Source organism: Lactuca serriola, chromosome 3 (genome assembly GCF_051521515.1).
Source record: "Lactuca serriola cultivar US96UC23 chromosome 3, Lser_US96UC23_V15, whole genome shotgun sequence".
Classification (NCBI taxonomy): domain Eukaryota; kingdom Viridiplantae; phylum Streptophyta; class Magnoliopsida; order Asterales; family Asteraceae; genus Lactuca; species Lactuca serriola.
In genome coordinates, this window is record NC_136410.1 from 9,330,314 (window position 1) to 9,350,743 (window position 20,430).

General features: G+C 40.7%; 2 protein-coding genes across 2 annotated transcripts; both read right to left on the reverse strand.

The window, feature by feature from the left end:
- Window positions 1-17,886: 17,886 nt before the first annotated feature.
- Window positions 17,887-18,880, reverse strand: LOC145091418 (CASP-like protein 4A4). Its single transcript, XM_079029130.1, has 3 exons — window positions 18,531-18,880; window positions 18,321-18,456; window positions 17,887-18,228 (listed from the first exon to the last, which is right to left on the reverse strand). The coding sequence occupies exons 1-3, from the start codon at window positions 18,809-18,811 to the stop codon at window positions 18,049-18,051; spliced, it is 597 nt and encodes a 198-aa protein (XP_078885256.1). The 5' UTR covers window positions 18,812-18,880; the 3' UTR covers window positions 17,887-18,048.
- Window positions 18,881-18,960: 80 nt separating this feature from the next.
- LOC145091417 (hyccin) lies at window positions 18,961-20,204 on the reverse strand. The gene has a single exon (XM_079029129.1). The coding sequence runs from the start codon at window positions 20,071-20,073 to the stop codon at window positions 19,066-19,068; it is 1,008 nt and encodes a 335-aa protein (XP_078885255.1). The 5' UTR covers window positions 20,074-20,204; the 3' UTR covers window positions 18,961-19,065.
- Between the last annotated feature and the right edge of the window lie 226 nt (window positions 20,205-20,430).

Consider the following 20,430-nt stretch of genomic DNA (forward strand, 5'->3'; position numbering starts at 1 on the left):
TGCAATTGGCATATGACAATTCCAAAATACAATCCAAATACAAGCAGATAGACAAATCATACATAAAATTGCCTGAGTCCAGGGTAAAAACTTCCCTAATTCACATAGGAATGAAAATAGTCATAGATACGTACCTGCAACATTCCTTGCTGTAATCCAGATCTTCCGCATCTGTCACTGCAAGGCAATACCCTCTCTCCCATCCGTAATCCTCATAGTCGTTGGGGCAGGCGCACTCCCTGCTCCTCCCCTCATCGTCGGGTAGTCGGTCCTCTTGTGGCCCACCTGATTGCAGTGAAAACATAATGGGCTTGCCCCCCGTGGGCAGTCCCTGCTAACGTGACCATCACTGCCACACTTGTAGCAGCCGGAACCCCTGGAACGACACACTCCCTCGTGCGGTTTCCCGCACGTGCTGCACTGACTTCGGCCCTGCCGACCCACTAATCGCTGATCTGAAGTCTTGGGTCTCTTCCCAGGACCCTCCAAAGTGAATGTCTGATCTGACTTCCTCTTCGCAATGTGCTCCGGATCGATCTCCCTCTCCCTAGCTCTGGAAATCATAGAGCCTAGGGTCGGGCATGCCGAGAAGCTGACATGCTCCCGAATCTCCGCTCTCAACATGTCATTATAGCGGGTCCTCTGCATCTCATCATCCCCTGCATACTGAGGAACTAATAGGGCCCTCTCCCGAAACTTGGCAGTAATCTCTGCCACCGACTATGTCGTATGTCTCATGTCTAGGAATTCTCTGGCCAGCTGCTGAAACTCCACTGCCGGTGCAAACTCCGCCCTAAACCTGGTCACGAAGTCTGACCAGGTCATAGCCTCGACGACCGAGGCTCCCAGTGAGTCTCCAACTAACTCCCACCAATCTCTAGCTCTGTCTCTCAAACATGCCGCCGCGAAGCGGAACTTCGACCCATCCGGGCAGAAGCTCGTCAACTGTGCAGACTCAATGTCTGCGATCCATCTCCTGGCAGCAATGGGGTTCTTCACCCCGTGAAAATCCGGCGCACCACACCCTCTGAAGTCCTTGAAGGACAGCGTGTGCGTACTTGCCTGGCCAGACGCCAAATCACTCCTAAAAGCTCGGAGGCGATCCTCCATCAGCTCAATGATCCCCTCCTTGATCGACCCGAAAATGACCGGGGTCGCCTCAAGGATGCCTCTCGTAATCTCAGATGCGATGAACTCGCGCAACCCATCATCAACTGGTTCGGATCCCGCGCCCGAACCTGATCCTGAACCGGATCCTGACCCGCCCACTGGTCTCTCTCGCAACGTCACCATGCTGAAAATATAATGCAACCACTATCAGAATACTGATCACTGTTGCGAGACCAAACACACGCACTACCAGGTTCCCGGTCTTGTCTCGGCCCTTCCCGAATCGAGTACGGATCCTCTGCTTTCAGTAGTACGGGCCCATACTACCTTCTACATCTATCCGTACTTTCCTCAGGAACTGCTTCGACTCCACCGGGTTCCATTTTCTACTACTACTGCTCCCAGCACTACCTCATCCTAGGCTTGCCCTAGGGAAACCTCTGACCCAACTCAATCAGTCCTCAGCTGCTGAAGGTTTCCTTGTGATGCCAATTAGCCATTACCTGGATACCATCACATGTGACGCGGCTCAGATAATCCTTCGAGTAAAAGACTCGTCCCTACCACGGTTAGACTCAAACGAGAGCTGTGCAATAGGGCCAAATCCAACACTCTGAGATTATTCAACCCTGATCACATGTGACATGACGTATTCACCTAATGGCTAACTCCCATCACTTAGAATCCCACAATGCACAAAGCAAGCAACATTCAGACAAGGAAAATCTAACCATAACATACTCAAGCAATCGTAATATCATATCAAGAATCTAAACTAGCATGCAACACAAGCTCATAAACTCAGGCATAACCTAAACAGGCTATCCTGCTACTGTCTAGCCACCACTATCATGCAGCTCAAAAGCACATATAACAGGCACATAAGGCATCCTCCCTAGATCCTTAGTCCTAATCTAGCATGTTGTTCTATTATCTGATAATCATAACATAAACTTGTATGGGTATATTGGGGTACTTACTTGAGCTCGGTTGATTACATGCACCACACTCCTTTTCTCTTTTCACGGTTCTTTTCTTTTTGCTTTTTTAAAACTGTTTTTCATTCTCAAAATTATTTTTACCAAACTATCTTTTCATTTTTGAAAACTTTTTATCCGACCCCTTAGTTTGAGTTCAGGCACACCCGAGAGTATGCCCAAATCCCTCAAACCAAGGCTCTGATACCAACTTGTAACGACCCAAAATTCAAGACTAAAAATTTCTTTTAATAAAACATTACTTAGAGCAAAATCGTCAATCCAAAACATAATTAGAGTATTAATTCCCAAAACACATGTTCATTATCAGAGTAAAACATTCCCAGGCTGTCTAGTCTATGGTGTGTGTCATGCGATCACCCCGAGCTCTCCCCTCCGCTATCGGAAGTACCTGAAACCAAAACTGAAAACCGTAAGCATGAAGCTTAGTGAGTTCCCCTGATACCACATACCATACAAACCATTCATAGCCAAGAACCATACATAACCAACTTATCCATAATCAAGTAAGGTGCTATGTGCCAAACATAGTCTTGCCATTATGCCACGGGCCGCGCGTGGTCTTCCTGGTCAAGCCTGGGCCGTTCCCTGGGTCTTACAGACAAGTGCCAAGGGCCACCCCCTGGTCTTATAGTCATGTGCCAAGGGCCACCCCCTGGTCTTTTATGCAAGTATCACAAAGACAACCGTACATACTACTCTACTTAGCTAAACAGCATACAGTGTGCCAGAAGCCACCTCCTGGTCTTTCATATATAATAGCATACAATGCGCCAGGAGCCACCTCCTGGTCTTTCATACATATTGCCTAAGGCTAACCCCCGGGTCTTCCTATCATCCATAATAACATATTGTGTGCCAAGAGCCGCCCCCTGGTCTTTCATGCATATTGCCTAGGGCTAACCCCCGGGTCTTCCAACCATACATAATAACATACTGTGTGCCAGGAGCCGCCCCCTGGTCTTTCATGCATATTGCCTAGGGCTAACCCCCGGGTCTTCCAACCATACATAATAACATATTGTGTGCCAGGAGCCGCCCCTGGTCTTTCATGCATATTCTAAATGGGTCGGCATTGGTGCCTTAGACCCATACAAACAGTGAGGAGACTCACCTCGCACTGCTGAACTCTGCTGATAATCCTCTGGCTGCTGACCGACAACTCTCTGAACTCCTGCTCCACTCGCTCCCTGTGACATCCCCATTTTCACGGCCAGAAAAGACCGATGTTGTTTATGCTTTATAAAAATCAGAGTACTTCATTTTATAAAAATGTTGCGGAATTTGTTCCCAGAAAAACATGGTAAATACGTTATTAAAACATTTTCGAAGAAACATATTTATTTCATTTTAAAACGTTTGGGATGTCATCGTTAATACAGAAACATAAGCATAAACAGAACTTACAATTATTTACACTAGTGATCTACATCTCTTTAAATCTCTCAGTGTAATGTCACTTCATATCAACACCTGTGATATAAATAAACTGAGTGGGTCAGGTTGGGAAACCTGGTGAGTACATAGGGTTTTCAACCCACAATAATATAATTATTATGTTTAAACAATCAAATAATCAACCCAATTACCCATCCCTATTATCTTCTTTTTTCTTAAGGATCTACCCTAAGAATCAGCTATTTCTCATTCATTCATTCCTAAGGATCATCCTAAGGAAACAACATGAAGTCCATTGTTGCCAATGACACTTTGGTCAAGCGCAGCTGCTAATCTTGTCACTTAGGCACAGCTGCCAGAATTGGGACATTTCCTATGAGGCGCTTCTGCCGGTATTGACCTTTTAACGCCACTGTCATGGTCATAAGGCTCCCTATTAGGCACAGCTGTTGATATTGTCCTTAGAGCGCAGCTGCTAGGACGTTTACCGTAGATCTAAAACATCTACGGGTTGTGGCGCAGCTGCCAGTGCTCATCTATAGGGTACTTGGTCCACTGCTGCCAATGTATTACCTATAGGGCACTAGGTCCGTACTACTAAAGTTCCTCTATTTCAGCTTTTATCCCTCATCATTCATCTACCCATGTTTTACGCAACATATTTTGTAGATATAAAATACTTTATACAGTTTACATCATTTAAAACATGTATAAAAATCTTTCACCAGCATAGACAGCAAGTATTAAGACAATATGCACACATAACACGTAATTTATATTAAAATACTTCATATCTATGTGTAAGATGAAAGGGACCATGCACTCACTTGAGAAGGTGGTGACTCGGTACTCGGACAGCGCTTCGTTTACTTTAAAATAATTTCCTTCGACGAAACCTAGTATTATTACCACTAGATTTTAGTCTAAGATTTACCGTGACTAATTATTAGTCTTATTATTATTATTATATAAGCGTTTAAACAATACTTTCCAACCACTATGTACAGACAGGGGCCAGACATAAAACACCGGAGGGCAGGACCATTTTGGCATATAGCACTTCTGAAATCCAACAACCCTATGCGGCCCTTTAAACCAGATTCCCCGTACCGCGAGTAGTTAAAAAGATATTATAACGACACTTATATAATTCATAATAATAGCTCAAATATTTATTATAAATTTATAATAACAATACTAATTTTAAATATAAACTATATTTAAAATAGGATAAGCATAACTTACTTACAAGGGGATTTTAGCTAGGAGTCGGGCTCTGTAGGGGCAGAACTTCGTCGCTGAATCTTTCTAAGAAAGATTCGTGCAGCGCTTCAGCGCTCACCTTACTATACTAAAACTACAGAAAGAGAAGTCGAATCACGAGGGACCGAAATGCTCGGGGGATAAGGAGAGAAAGACTCTTGAATCAAGAGAATGGTGCAAGAAATATGGGAGCCCAAGCCTCTTATTTATAGTAATTGAATTTACAAAAACTACCCTCCATAATTACTTAATGACCTTATAGTTATATAAACAACTAAACACCCCTTTATAATACTATTTTAAATAGATTTAATGATATTTGCACTAAACTAATGTCGAAAGAACTCAACATTAGTCTTATAATGACCGCATCGTCGATACCTTTCTAATGATATATACATATGTATATATATGTGTACGTATATATGATTTATACTTTATTTTAATACGTAAATATGCTATTATAATTTGTAACTCGTTCATACGAACTCCGTTTTTGACGTTATTTATATCCACGCGTAGGTGGAGACGTACTCTACAACTTTCGTTTAGACTCCGTCGGCTAATTTTGACTTTATTTTTAAAGTTATATTTTTAACAGGTCGGGACAGGATTGGTCCGTTAAAATCTCATAACTTCTTCATCCGATGTCCATTTTCGTCTGTCTTTTTATTGTTACACTACTAATAATGAGATCTTCAATTCTCGTTTAGGTTGTGTCGGCTAAAAATCGCTCGATCTAATATTCGAATTTCGGACTGTACACTGCTAATCCGAAACTTCGAAAAATCGTAACTTCTTCATACGAAGTCAGATTTGGGCGTTCTTTTTATCGAAGTTCTTAGTTTAACATATTCTACGACTTTCGTTTAGAGCGCTAAATCTAAATCTCGCTCTATCATAAATTTACTATTTACGCTTCTCGGCGCCGTGCCGGTTCCGACGCGAAACTTCGACGGGTCATAACTTCTTCGTTATAACTCGGATTTCGGCGTTCTTTATATGTACGGAAACCCTGTGACATATTCTACAACTTGGTTAAGATTATTTATTCTAAATAATCTTTTTGTCGAAAAGTCGTTTTCGACCCCTATTGCCTCTAAATTGACTAGCCCGGATCTGCAGGCGTTACAATTATCTCCCCCTTTGGATGATTACGTCCCGGAATCATCAACGAAACAGGGTCATATAATGACTCCATACGTCATCTCTTCATCCTAGGTAATAATTATAACTTCTACATTCCTTCAATTCTATCTCTTAAACTCATTGACTGTAAGAGTACTCGATCGTGCACCTGCTCTCTACCTCAGGTTAGACTCCAAATTATGACCTTCAAGTCACAATCTCGATCCTTGCTGGATACGGACTTGAGATAGGTTCTTTTATTACTACTATAGATCGATGTGTCATATTCTAATGACCTATCATCGTATGTTGCAACACTTAGACTTAGGTCTCTTAGAGTTAAATTCTAAAACAGACTATGCATTCCTTCATGTTCTAATGTGATATAATCACACTTTAACATTAGGCATTTCTAGCCACCAACTTCCTTAACAACGAGTGCGATACTTCTATTGATCGCTTTGATTTCAACCGTTTGGTTTAAGTCGGACGCTACATCAAACTTGGTTCTCTGAACCACACAACATACTCATCGTAGTCGGACTCGATTCGATACGACCACTAGGGTCGGAATATCAACAATCTTCTTAGTCATTACCGAAACGATGGTAACAACACACACGAAACCAATTACTAGCTTCTTGGTAACCTTGTGACTTTCCCTGATCCAAGTGTGAGTCCTGTGCTTCCGGTAGTATAGGCCTCTACTACCATTCACACCTACTCATACTCGTCTCAGGTATTGTCCCACAGTTTTCCAAGTCACCACACAAGAAAATCATATAACAGCTTAACACATCAGATATCAAAACGAAGGTTTTTATTATTCCTTGAAACTATTACATAGGTGTTCAAGTTCACCCTAGAATATGCCTCTAACAGGCTACATCATACGATTCTATGGCTACCTCATAACTCGATCTTTGGATGTCAAGTTGTCACTCCTGAATCCTCGCATTGTCATCTGCTTCGTCAAGGATCATTTGAAATGCTCTCGCCTTTGGCTTTGGCGGCACATTTGGCTTTGTAGCCCCCTCTCTCTTTGGGCAGTCTTGCTTGAAGTGTCCTTCCTCATTACATTCGTAACACACCCTTTTATTGAATTTACACTCGTTGGCATAATGCCCATGCTTCCCACACTTGAAACAAGTTACTTCCTCACTGCATTTTCCAGAGTGTTTCTTTTTGCACTTCTCGCACCATCTTTCTTCACTCCCTCCTCCTCTAAACTTCCTGGTACTTGATTTGCTTCTCTCATCGGGCTTCGCAGACCCCTCAAACTTCCTCTTTTCGCCAACCTCGGTCTTGTTGGCGGCTCTTCCCTTGATCATCTCCTCAACCGACTTGGCAGCCCAGATAGCTGCCTCCAAAGTAGGTGCCTGACGCACTGGCACTGCATATTCCCATGGAAGTCCTTTTGCGTACTTGTCAATTTTTGTCAGCTCATCCGGAACAAGACGTAAGGCGAACTCCATCTTCTCTGTGAAGTTGTTGGTGTATTCATCAATAGACATGCTTCCTTTCTTTAAGGTAAGGAATTGGTTTTCTAGCTCGAGCAGATTTTGGGCTGAGCAGTACCTACGTTTGAAATGCACCAAAAATTCTGCCCATGTCAGTTGCAGGGGCTCATTGGGGCTCAGCGTCTTTCCCAAGGTATTCCACCATCGTACAGCGCCTCCTCGAAACTGACGCACTGCAAACGTGGTCTGTTGTTTTCCCTTGCAACCGCACGTCATGAAAGCTAATTCCATCTCCGAGATCCAATCCATGACCCCGATCGGATCCTCCTTTCCAGTGAAAGTCGATGGCTTGCAAGTCAGAAAATCCTTGTACTTGCATGTGACAACCGTCAGTTTTCAGTCAAGTCAAAGTCAACAAAAGTCAACAAGTCAAACCGGTCAACCCAATTTGCCGTGAGTACTAGAGTTTACGTTAAGTAACTTCTAAACAACTCTCTTTTCTAATGAGAGATCATAAATCGAAAAGTGCGTTCACCTAAATCTCCTTAACCTGAAACGGTGGTACGTAGAAAGCCAAACCGATACGACAATGTTACATACTCATCGGGAGTATGCAAGATCCCTAATCAAGGCTTAACTGGGTTTAAGGACCTTGCAGTGCGTGGCCGGACACTCAAAAAGGTCACCAGTGAAACCTCTCCCACATATCTCTAAGTATGTGAAACCTCTCCCACATATCTCTAAGTATGTGAAACCTCTCCCACATATCTCTAAGTATGTGAAACCTCTCCCACATGTCTCTAAGTATGTGAAACCTCTCCCACATATCTCTAAGCATGTGAAACCTCTCCCACATATCTCTTTGTATGTGAAATCTCTCCAAGTATGTCAAATCTCTCCCAAATCTCTCTAAGTATGTGAAATCTCTTTCACGTATCTCTTCGTATGCAAAATCTCTCCAAGTACGTCGAATCTCTCCCAAATCTCTCTAAGTATGCGAAATCTCTCTCACATATCTCTTTGTATGTGAAATCTCTCCAAGTACGTCGAATCTCTCCCAAATCTCTCTAAGTATGTGAAATCTCTCTCACATATCTCTTTGTATGTGAAATCTCTCCAAGTATGTCAAATCTCTCCCAAATCTCTCCAAGTATGTCAAATCTCTCCCAAATCTCTCTAAGTATGTGAAATCTCTCTCACGTATCTCTTCGTATGCGAAATCTCTCCAAGTACGTCGAATCTCTCCCAAATCTCTCTGAGAACGAGGAATCTCTCTCAAATCTCTCTCGAAATCTCTCCCAACTTTCTATAATCACTCGGGGCATCCCGACCCTCGAATTTGGCGAAAATAGCCCAAGAACGGAAGTCTACGCGAAAAACGGACTTAAGGAAACGAACCCTCTGAACCGAAAGTACTATTCATGAACCGAACCGAAAGCACTATTCATGAGGGTCCGAACCGAAAGTACTGTTCATCCGAACCGAACCATGCAAGGAGGAAAGGTCCGAACCAAACCATGCAAGGAAGAAGGGTCCGAACCGAAAGTACTGTTCATTACTGTTCACAACAGTACCTTCGGTTCTAGCCTGCCTCGGACCGAACCTCTACCTTCCGCTTCTCGCCTTCGCTTCGGACTGCATCGCTTCGGACCGAGCTTGTTCGCCTTTCGCCTCCCCGCCTTAGCCACCCGCGTCCGAACCTTCGCCCAGAGAACCGAGCCTCGGCCGAGATCCGAAGGGTCTCGCTGGGCAGCTCGGATTTCGCCTATTTTTACATATTTTTGCATTTTAAACCCATTTCTGATTATTTTAACATGGGATTTTCACCCAAAACTTTATTTTTAATTATAAGACCCCTAAATTAATGATTTAATCACATTTTAAGGGTAAAATCTTATTTAAAAAGGAGTTGGTAAAGTACAAAAAGAAGAAATGTTGACCTTACCTTTATGACGCAAGCAACCCCCTCACCCACTCCATGACAACCCACACTCCTCCCCACCATACCTTGTACTTTTTACCTCCCTCACAAGCCACCTCCATGCTTTGAGGGCTGGATAATCATCCTCTCTCCTCATTTTTCTTTCATTTGTTCTCATTTCACAAGAAGATCAAACTCCTTTCTCTCTCACTTTCTCTCTCTAGAAATCCAAGATTCAAGGGCTGATCTTGAGAGTTTCCTCCACCTTTGGTAAGCATAATCCATTTCCTTTATGATTACCTCTATTATTTCCACTCAAATCATGGATATCTTACACAAACTCCATTATATTTGTGTTAGAGCTTCGAATCTTCAAACGGTTCTTCTAGTGTTCTTGGGTCAAACACTTCTCTTCTTCATCACTTATCTACTGAAATCACACAAGGTGAGTTCATACCCCTACATTTTCACGTTTTCTCAAGTTTTTAGGGGGGGGGGGGGGGGAATACAAGTTAAAATGCTTAGAACATAACTACATTCTTCTAACAGCTTTCATCAGAAAAGTTTCACTCCATTCACGGACTGTTTTGGACATCTTAAATATTTTTGTTTTCAAAACTGTTTTAGGTGCATGTAGTTCCACTTCTTAGCTTTAAAATGACTACTTGCACATCTCCATACGATTTTTCTACAATTTATGGTGATTTTTACAAAACCGCCTATCATTTCAAACATCAATCCGGACCAGTCTGTGATTATGGACTTTTTCACCCAAGTTAGAGATCATTAAAAATTATAATAAAAATTATGAACAAACTAGACTCATTTTCCAAACTCTCAGAAGTTACAGAACCTGATTTGGACATTTTATGATTTTTCTACAATTTTTCCAATATCAGTTACAGAAAAGGTTATTAACAGAAAAACACAATAAATTTCATTTCACCTTGTAACATGTCGAGCAAGGTATACATCGTTAGTTGATTATGTGTAGTTGCAATATATGACAAATTTTGTATTCCTACATAGACATACATCAGAAAACACATGGATTTACATCTTCACAAGTATGACAAATATATATATATATATATATATATATATATATATATATATATATATATATATATATATATATATATATATACGATACTACGAGGCTATATCCATTAAAATATAAATATTGATAAATTATGACAAGTAAGGCCTATGCTCATTTCCCACGAAATCAATCGATAAACTATAATAGGTATAGTTTAGGGTCATTCATATAACAAACACAATATTAAAGGTCTTACACTTACATAAGAGTTATTGCCGCTATGGACGATTAAGATAATCTATAATAAGTATAGTTAAGCGATTATACCCCCACAAACGAACTCGTTAGTTATAATTGGTATAGTTATGGTAAATACATATTACAAACAATGTAATAAACTATAATAGGTATAGTTTATGTTTCATCTACTCTAGGAACTTAATTACAAGAAAGGAATTCACCATCACTTTCGATAAGCTATTCATATGCATAGTTCAGGTTCACTAATCTCTATTATTCCCCGGTGAACTATGATATGTATAGGTTATATTCACATTAACACATCATATAGGTTATATTCACATCACTTTCGATAAGCTATTCATATGCATAGTTCAGGTTCACTAATCTCTATTATTCCCCGGTGAACTATGATATGTATAGGTTATATTCACATTAACACATTGTATAGGTTACACTCACCATCACCATCACTTTTGATAAGCTATTCATATGCATAGTTCAGGTTCACTAATCTCTATTACTCCCCGGTGAACTATGATATGTATAGGTTATATTCACATTAAAGGTTCACATTGTTAGACTTCAACTATAATCGTTGAGCGTATATGCTTGAGTCATACAAGAATTTAGTCTGGATTGGCTTAGAATTGGTGGTGCCCGCCTCATCTCCTGTTCCTCGTTGGGTTGTGGACCTAGGGCAGACCCACTACATTCGACGTTTTATCTAACTTAAATCTTCTATAACTTATATACGCTGGATGATTATAGAGGAAATCTACGGGTCAATCTAGGATACATTAACACATCATATAGGTTATATTCACCATCACTTTTGATAAGCTATCATATGCATAGTTCAGGTTCACTAATCTCTATTACTCCCCGGTGAACTATGGTATGTATAGGTTATATTCACATTAAAGGTTAGCATTGTTAGACTTCAACTATAATCATTGAGCGTATATGCTTGAGTCATACAAGAATTTAGTCTGGATTGGCTTAGAATTGGTGGTGCCCGCCTCATCTCCTGTTCCTCGTTGGGTTGTGGACCTAGGGCAGACCCACTACATTCGACGTTTTATCTGACTTAAATCTTCTATAACTTATACACGCTGGATGAATATAGAGGAAATCTACGGGTCAATCTAGGGTTCATCAACACATCATATAGGAATATTTTGTCTACACCTAACTAAGAAAATATTGGATTTTCTGGATTCATATCCTATCGCTTTTAAAAAGGAAAACGGTTTCTACTCCAAACAAAACTCTTATGAAATCACCAACTTAATTGTTGACACTTTTTCAAAACTACTTGTATTCTCAGGAAATCAGTGAAACAGGAGAACTTCAGCGCTTTGAGGATGGGACGTTAAACCGTCAACAATTTATTTTTATCATCACAATGTAATTGATTTTGAAACATGTAAACATATACTTTGGTGTACCTTTTTCAATTATATTTATGATGGTTGTATTTACTTTGAGCACTATTATACACGTTGTTGTGATACTGTACATGAAGTCCTCCACCCCTGGACGTTTCCGCCATCCTTGGTTTGGGGGTGTGACAGATTGGTATCAGAGCATTGTTTATAGTGAACTCAGTATATCGAACCACATAAGATATACAAACTATAAATACATTGGGACCAAAAGTCTCTGATTTAAAAGTTTTCAAAACAACTATACTTTTAGAAACAAATAATTCTTCGGTAAAAGTAAGAGCATGTGCACACACACTAGGGTCAGTATCACGGTGGGATGGGACAAAAGTAGCGATTGTTGAACAATACGAGTAGGCTTGGGGATGTATAGTCAGGTCTGGGAATGACATAGCCTGATCAACTATGTCTCACCCAGAAGTGATTAGCATATGCCCAGGAATGGTCGTAGGTGTTGCAACAAGCCTAAAAACTTACCAACACTACCACAATGAAATACCATAGGGGTATTTGGTGTTATTATAATTACTTATTTGAGAACTAAATAGATTTTTACCAATAGGTCAATAATTGCCTAGTGGATACATTAAAATTATATGTATCCAGGACGTCATAGACTTAGAATCTGTGGGTCTTTGCTTTACTTCCTGTTCTCGTTGGATTGGGGATTTAGAGTTAGGATCGCTTATTCGAAGGTCTATCCTGTCCCAGATACATATGACTAGTATGCACTAAACAATATATTATTGAAGTACCTGGTAAAGATCATCTTATAATTATCTAATTAGTACGTCTACTTATTATTTCTTATATCCCCATTTCTCGCGAAGATATTATGGCTAAATTCCTTCCCCACGACGACCCGTACTACCCTAACCACGGCAATACTGAATGGCTCGGAGAGGAGCCATAGAGTGATTACCGAAGCCCTTTGAATGGTCACCAAGCTGAAGGCTTTGTTGATGGTCCTGACCCCGACCCTGAAGTGGAGAACCTACCCCGATGGCCCTTGTTCCAAATCCTAACCCTCGTCCGATGTCCATTTTCGTCTGTCTTTTTATTGTTACACTACTAATAATGATATCTTCAATTCTCGTTTAGGTTGTGTCGGCTAAAAATCGCTCGATCTAATATTCGAATTTCGGACTGTACACTACTAATCCGAAACTTCGAAAAATCGTAACTTCTTCATACGAAGTCAGATTTGGGCGTTCTTTTTATCGAAGTCCTTAGTTTAACATATTCTACGACTTTCGTTTAGAGCGCTAAATCTAAATCTCGCTCTATCATAAATTTACTATTTACGCTTCTCGGCGCCGTGCCGGTTCCGACGCGAAACTTCGACGGGTCATAACTTCTTCGTTATAACTCGGATTTCGGCGTTCTTTATATGTACGGAAACCCTGTGACATATTCTACAACTTGGTTAAGATTATTTATTCTAAATAATCTTTTTGTCGAAAAGTCGTTTTCGACCCCTATTGCCTCTAAATTGACTAGCCCGGATCTGCAGGCGTTACACTCCCCAAGCTACCAATGACAAAGCAACACTGAGTCTAACTGACCCCCGAAAGACAACCAAGTCAACTATGGTCAAAGTCAAAGTCCTGGTCAAAGTCAACCTTCCAGGTCAACGCTACTCGCCGAGTCACCCTATTGACTTGCCGAGTTCATATGTTCAGAGTCCTTCTCTTTGCGACTCGACTCGCCGAGTCTACCGATTACCGAGTCCTGACCTGTCCAACTCACCGAGTCTCCATTCGACTCACTAATTCGAGTCTCAACTCGAAGGGTTTGGGGTTTCGCGACCTGACTCGCCGAGTCCAAGAACAGACTCGCCGAGTCCAGGACAACCTTCAACAGACTCGTCGAGTTGTTCATCCAACTCGCCGAGTTCCTGCCCAACATCATCTGACTCGACGAGCTGTTCATCCCACTCGTCGAGTTCCTCTTCGTCTTCATGCTACTCGCCGAGTCCACTCAAAGGACTCGCCGAGTCCATTCAGATCTCCAAACATGCAGAGGACTTTTGAGTCATGCAGGGACTCCAAACCATAGATCCATACTTCCAAATCTCAATCCCCACGTAAAGTTGCAAACTTTATGTATAACTAAAGAGATCTAGGCTCAAAACATACTAGGGTTTGGTTTAAGGACAAAAGGGCTTCACGAACTACTCATCTTCTGATGCTTTATGACATATTGGACCATCCTAACACTAGATCTGAAGTGGCAACAACATATCTAAGACCCTAAACTCGAATTGGGTCTCAATCAACCATAAAACCCCTAAATCTCATAACAAAAATAGATCTAGATGCAAATAAGGGAAAATGGCAGCTTAGTACCTCCAAGATGAACACAAACTGAAGTAGATCTCGGATATACACCTCTCCTTTGAAGCAACCTTCTTGATCTTCAAGTTCCTTTCCAAAATTTCCTTCCTCCAAAGCTATTTCTCTCAAATGATGGAAGCTCACACGAAATCTAGGGTTTACCGGTTCTCTAGGATGATATGGAGGCTGAGAGAGGGACATAACACCCTTTATATAGGATACAACTCCCGGAATTAGGGTTTTCCTCGCACAGACCAGACTCGTCGAGTCTCCTTGACCGACTCGCCGAGTCGATCACTTACTCCTCGACCCGGATCCCGCTCGGACTCGCCGAGTTCCTCCTTGGACTCACCGAGTCTCCCCTTAAAATTAGGGTTTTCTTTCCTTTCTTGGCCTTGAAAACTTTGGGTGTTACACCATGCATGTCCTCTATCTAATTTAGGTCAAAGGCTAAGAAAATGACTCAAAACTCATGCAAGGCTCCCAATTCACAACCAAATCCTAGATCTGAACCAAATAACACTCAAAAGGTTTCAAGGATCCAGAAAGTTGCTAACTTTATAGAATCTTATCACTTTAACTTGCTCCAACTTTAAGATAAAGAGACAAGGACTTAGATCTAGCAACCTAGAAGCATAAAATTTGAATCTTGCACACTTACAAAGGTCCAAAATATGTCCAAGAGGGTGATGAGGAGCTTTCCTTATTGGATCAACACTCTAGAACACTTTCTTCTTCTTCTTCTCCAAGCTACCAAAGCACCAAAATGGTCCAAGAACCACCAATAGGGAATAAGGTTAGGGTTTTCTGAGGTTTGAGGGTGATGGAGGTTGATAATGAACCCTAAAATCGAGTTAATAAGGTTTAAATATGAATGAAACCCTAAAAAAATCATGGGCTTGGGCTGCAACCTTCTTCACAATGTGACCACCTATGTGTCATGTCGTGACCACAATCCCAATATGTGTTCCTCACTTTGGCTTGTCACGTCGTGACCAACCTATGGTCACGTCGTGATACTCAATTTTCCCTAAAAACCAAGCTCTTAACTCCTTCATGCCCTAAACCGAATCATTTTGGAAAAAATGTATTACAAACATATCAATCAAAATTGTCTCCAAAACTATCGATAACACTAGATCTCGAAGCCGACAAACCTACTTTTTGTTTTACTTCTTCCAACGAGCCGACAAAGAGGTTGCTCGCCTTCAAGATCTATCGGATCATCGTTGATATTGATGTGTGTTGACACATCTGATTGTTGGGATGTTGCATCAGGGTTTTTTGAACGCTATGAAGCGGAAGACGTTTGTGAAGTTCCTTCGGTTTGCTCTTTCTATTTTGGAACATCTTTCAATTTTATCCATGGTTTGAGATATGGAAAAGATTTGTGGGTTGCCGTTGTTTTTTCATATTGATCCAGGGTTGTCTTAGACACATCAAAATTGATTGACCCATTTTTGTGCAGGTTGTTGAGGTTGTTGTAAATTCCTCCAAATTTAGTACATTTTACCCTCAAAACGCGCCACTTCGAACTAATTTGGTCGGGATTTCGAGTTTCACTTCCCATTAACTCGTAGAGCATGTTTCACAGTTTCTCCCAAAAACAATTAAAGGTTTGACTATCTCCTTCAATTGGATCTTAGGAGGCCGATATCCACGCCTCTACTAACTTTTCTTCTTCACTTTTTGTCCATGGCACCCTATCGGTTACATTGGTTCGAACGAGTTTTGTTCCTTTTTTTTTGTTGGGGTGGTGGTGAAAGTTGTGTTTCTGATACAAAATATAACGAATGGGGGGGGTTGTGAACTTTGTGGTTGTGATGGTTTTGGTTGGAAGGGTTGTTTGTATATGAAACTGGGTTGAGATTGTTGTTGATAAGGCGGGAAAGGTTGATATTGTGGTTGGAAAAGTTATGTTGGTTTGATATCGGAACCTAATTGGAGAAAATTCTTAACCACCTTGAGGATATCCATGTTCCGGTAAAGATAGGGAGTTATATATAATGAAAAAGCGTTATCTGATTTGCGGTTTCGATAATTTAGGGGGGGAGTATTTTGATTGAGATCCATGGTTTTTTGTTGTAAAGAAAGTTGTGTGTGTAAATGTTAATAGAGAAAAAAAGAATTGTGTATGGTTTTTTGTTGTAAAGAAAGTTGTGTGTGTAAATGTTAGTAGAGAAAAAAAGAATTGTGTAAAAAACAAGGTTGTGTATTGTGCAATGTTCTAAAATAACGTTAGACGTGACTTGGCGACAATGGCAAACCTCAAAATTTTCGAGTCGCGACGAGTCACATCATTCGTAAGGCGTGACTTAAGGCGAAAATTTTGTGTGTGTGTATATATACATAGAGAGAGAGAGAGAGAGATGGGTGTGTGCGTGTGTGTGTGTATGTATATATATATATATATATATATATATATATATATATATATATATATATATTCTACTATTATTCATTTTTATATACATATATCAATTAAGGCGACATTTTGTTAAAATTTGGCGGCAAGTACAGACATTAGAGTCATGACGCGTCATGACAAGCTTTTTAGAGCCTTATTATTGTGGTATTTAACAATGTTCTAAATAACGTAAGTCGTGACTTGGTGGCAATATCAAGCCTCAAGCTTTTACGAGCCTTGGTGAGCCACATAAATTGTAAGGCGTGACTTAAGACGGCAATTTTGTATATAATTAATATTTTTATATGTATTTCAGCTATTATTCTATTTTATACACATATATGAGTTAAAGCGGTGTTTTTGTAAAGCTTGGCTGCAGGCACAAGCCTTACAGTCATGGCGCACCATGGCAGAGTCATGACAAACTTTTTAGAACCTTGGTATTTATATAGGTAAATGGTTGTTTTTTAATAAATAAATAGATAAATAAATTTTTCAAAAAAAAATGTCGTTGAAAGGCTAGTCAAAGCAAGTCAAAGAGGGAAATGTTCAAACGACTCTTTATTGGCCGTTGTCACTCGCCGAATGCACAATGAACCACCACGCTCATGCCCGACCATGAAGGTTCCTAGTGGTGTTCACGAACCATGATCATGACGACATAGACCACAATCCTTCTCGTTGTGACCATTGCAGATGACCTAATCCACATGGAAACGATTACATTTTGGCACAAATAAAGCAATACATTACAAGAAGTTGAAGAAGAAATTAAAAACGGGAAGCATGACCCGAAGTGGGCTCAAAAGTCTCGGTAGTGGGACACAGCCCATAGAGTTGTTGTTACCTTGGTACCTCTCATCCCTCAACCATTCCCGAACCGATACCGTCCACTTTTAGTGGTAAATCCGAGTAGTTTTAAACTTATAAACTATATTTTGGCTTGCAAAAAAAAAAAAAAAACCTTGTATAGGTAGCTATTAGCTTAGCCTTAACATCCTCGTTTGTTTATTGTTGTGTTATTTTGTTAGAACTTTGAGAATCTTTTGTTTAAAGCAGGACAGGTGAAATGATGCGGTGGATTAAATTAGAGACAAATCCCATATTGATTAATGCACTTTGAAAAGATTAGTAGTTGGATCAAATATTATGACTTCGATATGCAGAATCCAGTTTTACATTATTAATCCTTTGAAAACAAATAACGGATCAATAGTTAAGAGGAAAAAGAATTCACAATCCATCTCCAGTTATTTAGAATCAAAGGAGTACTCATATGGTCGCTCAAACTTTGGCATCACCACATAATTCTTTTGCTGAGCTTGTATCCAGAGAGAATTGCAGAAACTGCGGTTGTCAAAAGTGCAGCAACTGACATGGAAACAGAAACTATTGCTGCTTTCTTGAGTGATGATGATGTATTTTGGATAGCTCCTGCTGTCACTGAAGAAGATGAAACAAGGAGGTACCCAGCCAACTGGTTTTCATAGAGTAATATGCTTTAGTTTATAGCGCAGAAGCAACAGGCACCATTGAAGAGAGTTTTCAAGTGTTTTAAGACTTATTTACCTGATCCAGAACGAAGCTTAAGTAGTCTGAGATCTTGTCCGATATAAGAACGCATCTACAGGAAATGTCACTGATACCTTTGAACAGTTGATATGCAGAATAGAAGAAAATCACAGTGGTCACCACAAAGCTGTATCTGCAATCGATTATACGTCCATTTTTCTTACCCTTTTAATTTACAATTTGCGAAGATTATAAATTAAAACTTACATGAATTCTGTGTATTTTTGGAATCCATCCTGATTGTTATCAGACATGGTGGCAGCGAGCGCCAGAGAAGAAGCAAAAGAAAAAACCAGCACCATTGCCCTGAGAGCGAGAATGAAAATATGAATCGAAGGTCTAGAAGAACTCCATCGAGAAGAAGCGACAGAAAACGAGAATGGTGATGGTGTCGGAACACCCATCGCCGGAGACAAGTAGGCGGCACCAGGAGAAACAGCCGTCGCTGGTTGCCGTGGAATTACCGAAAAGCCACTGCCTTCTTTCATCTAATCTTTTTCCTTCTGTAAGTATCAACTCAACCTTCTTATTGTTTAAGAACGTACAATCGGATAAGACTATAAACCTAATACTAATTATAAAGAATGCAGTCAATGAATTATATGGTCTTTGCAAGAAGTATAATTAATCTATGTCTAATGTAGGATAAGGGAACAGGTTACAGAAAATGACATTCTTGTAGTATAATATTATTGTTCGAACTACTTGAGATTATACAAATGTTTGAATTATTAACAAGTTATTAGTGTAAGAATTGAAGATTGATGACATTAGTAACGGGTAACTCAGTATGATCAACACCCGTTTTCCGAAAATTAATAAGTTTAAGGAGACTCCCAATAGCCAAAATCGCTTTCGGATTTATATCGTGTAATGCCCTAGCATAAAGACTCCTGCAAGCACGACATGCAGCCTCATGCAACTCGTGGTTCTTGTTCTTGTAAGTACCCATTAAACAATGCGATAATATTCTCAACATTGGTTGAAGCATCTCCCATGGCAGCAAAACCCTGCCTTCTTGTTTTTCGTTCTTGGTCTCGTCTTCTTTCCCCTTTTCTTCTCGATTGTCGTTTGGGAAATTTTTATAGAATTCTCCATCTTGGCCTGCCCAAATGATACAAAATTCACAGAAATCGAGTTTCGATTGGATCGGCATGTCGACGATTTTGCTATTATATAGTTCGAGACCAACTCCGATGATCCGGGCTCGTTTCGTTGACCGGATTGTTCCTTGAGGATCCAAACCAGGGGAGATCACGACTAGGTTAAGATCGGTTGACGAGCTCTTATGGGGTTGTGGTTTGCTTTCATGGTAAATGCTCGGATGAGAGAGATCCGGGAGGTTTATGGTGATTGCCTGGCCGTTACGGGCGGTGGTTTCGTGTGCGTAAATGGCCAACAAAACCGCTTCGAATCCGGCAAGTGGTTTCCGGAGGGGGATCCTGGAGAGGTAGATTCCGGCGATGATGGGGAGGAAGCGGAGGACGACGAGTTGGAGGTCGACTTTGGAGGTGTTGAAGGTGTCGTATAGCCAGCGGCAGAGTTGATTGTCGCCGGCGCCGGAGTCGGGTTGCCGGAGGTGGTCAGAGACTTGGGTGGCGAGTTCTGGGTCGGTGAGGAGGGCTAAGGAGGGGGTGTCGGAGGAGGAGAGGGTGGGAGGAATGGAGGGGAGGATGGTTGAGAGGGTTTGGATGGCGGTTTGGGCTTCGGAGAAAGAATCCGACCATGATACTTTTTGTTCGGTGGACATTGGGCGGAGGATGGTGTTTGCAGGAGGTCGTTTACTGGTTGTTACAGAGAGGGTGGTAATTATTTTGAAAGAGAGTTTTGAGGAGAAGAAGGTGGATCCCTTTCACTTTTACCCCTTAAAAATCTAATCTAAACTCAAATGTTTATAGGCTTAAAACAATTCTTTTCACAGTCGAAATGTTTATTTGAATCGTGTTGGTTTTTATAAAATTGCTAAATGTTTTTATACAATATAATAACACCAAGAACATGTGTCATTTTATAAAGTTGTAAGACATTTTTTCAAAAAGTTTGGACATACAAGTGCCATTTTCTTAAACTTTCTATGTTACAATTACTAGTGTCAAAAAATTGATGT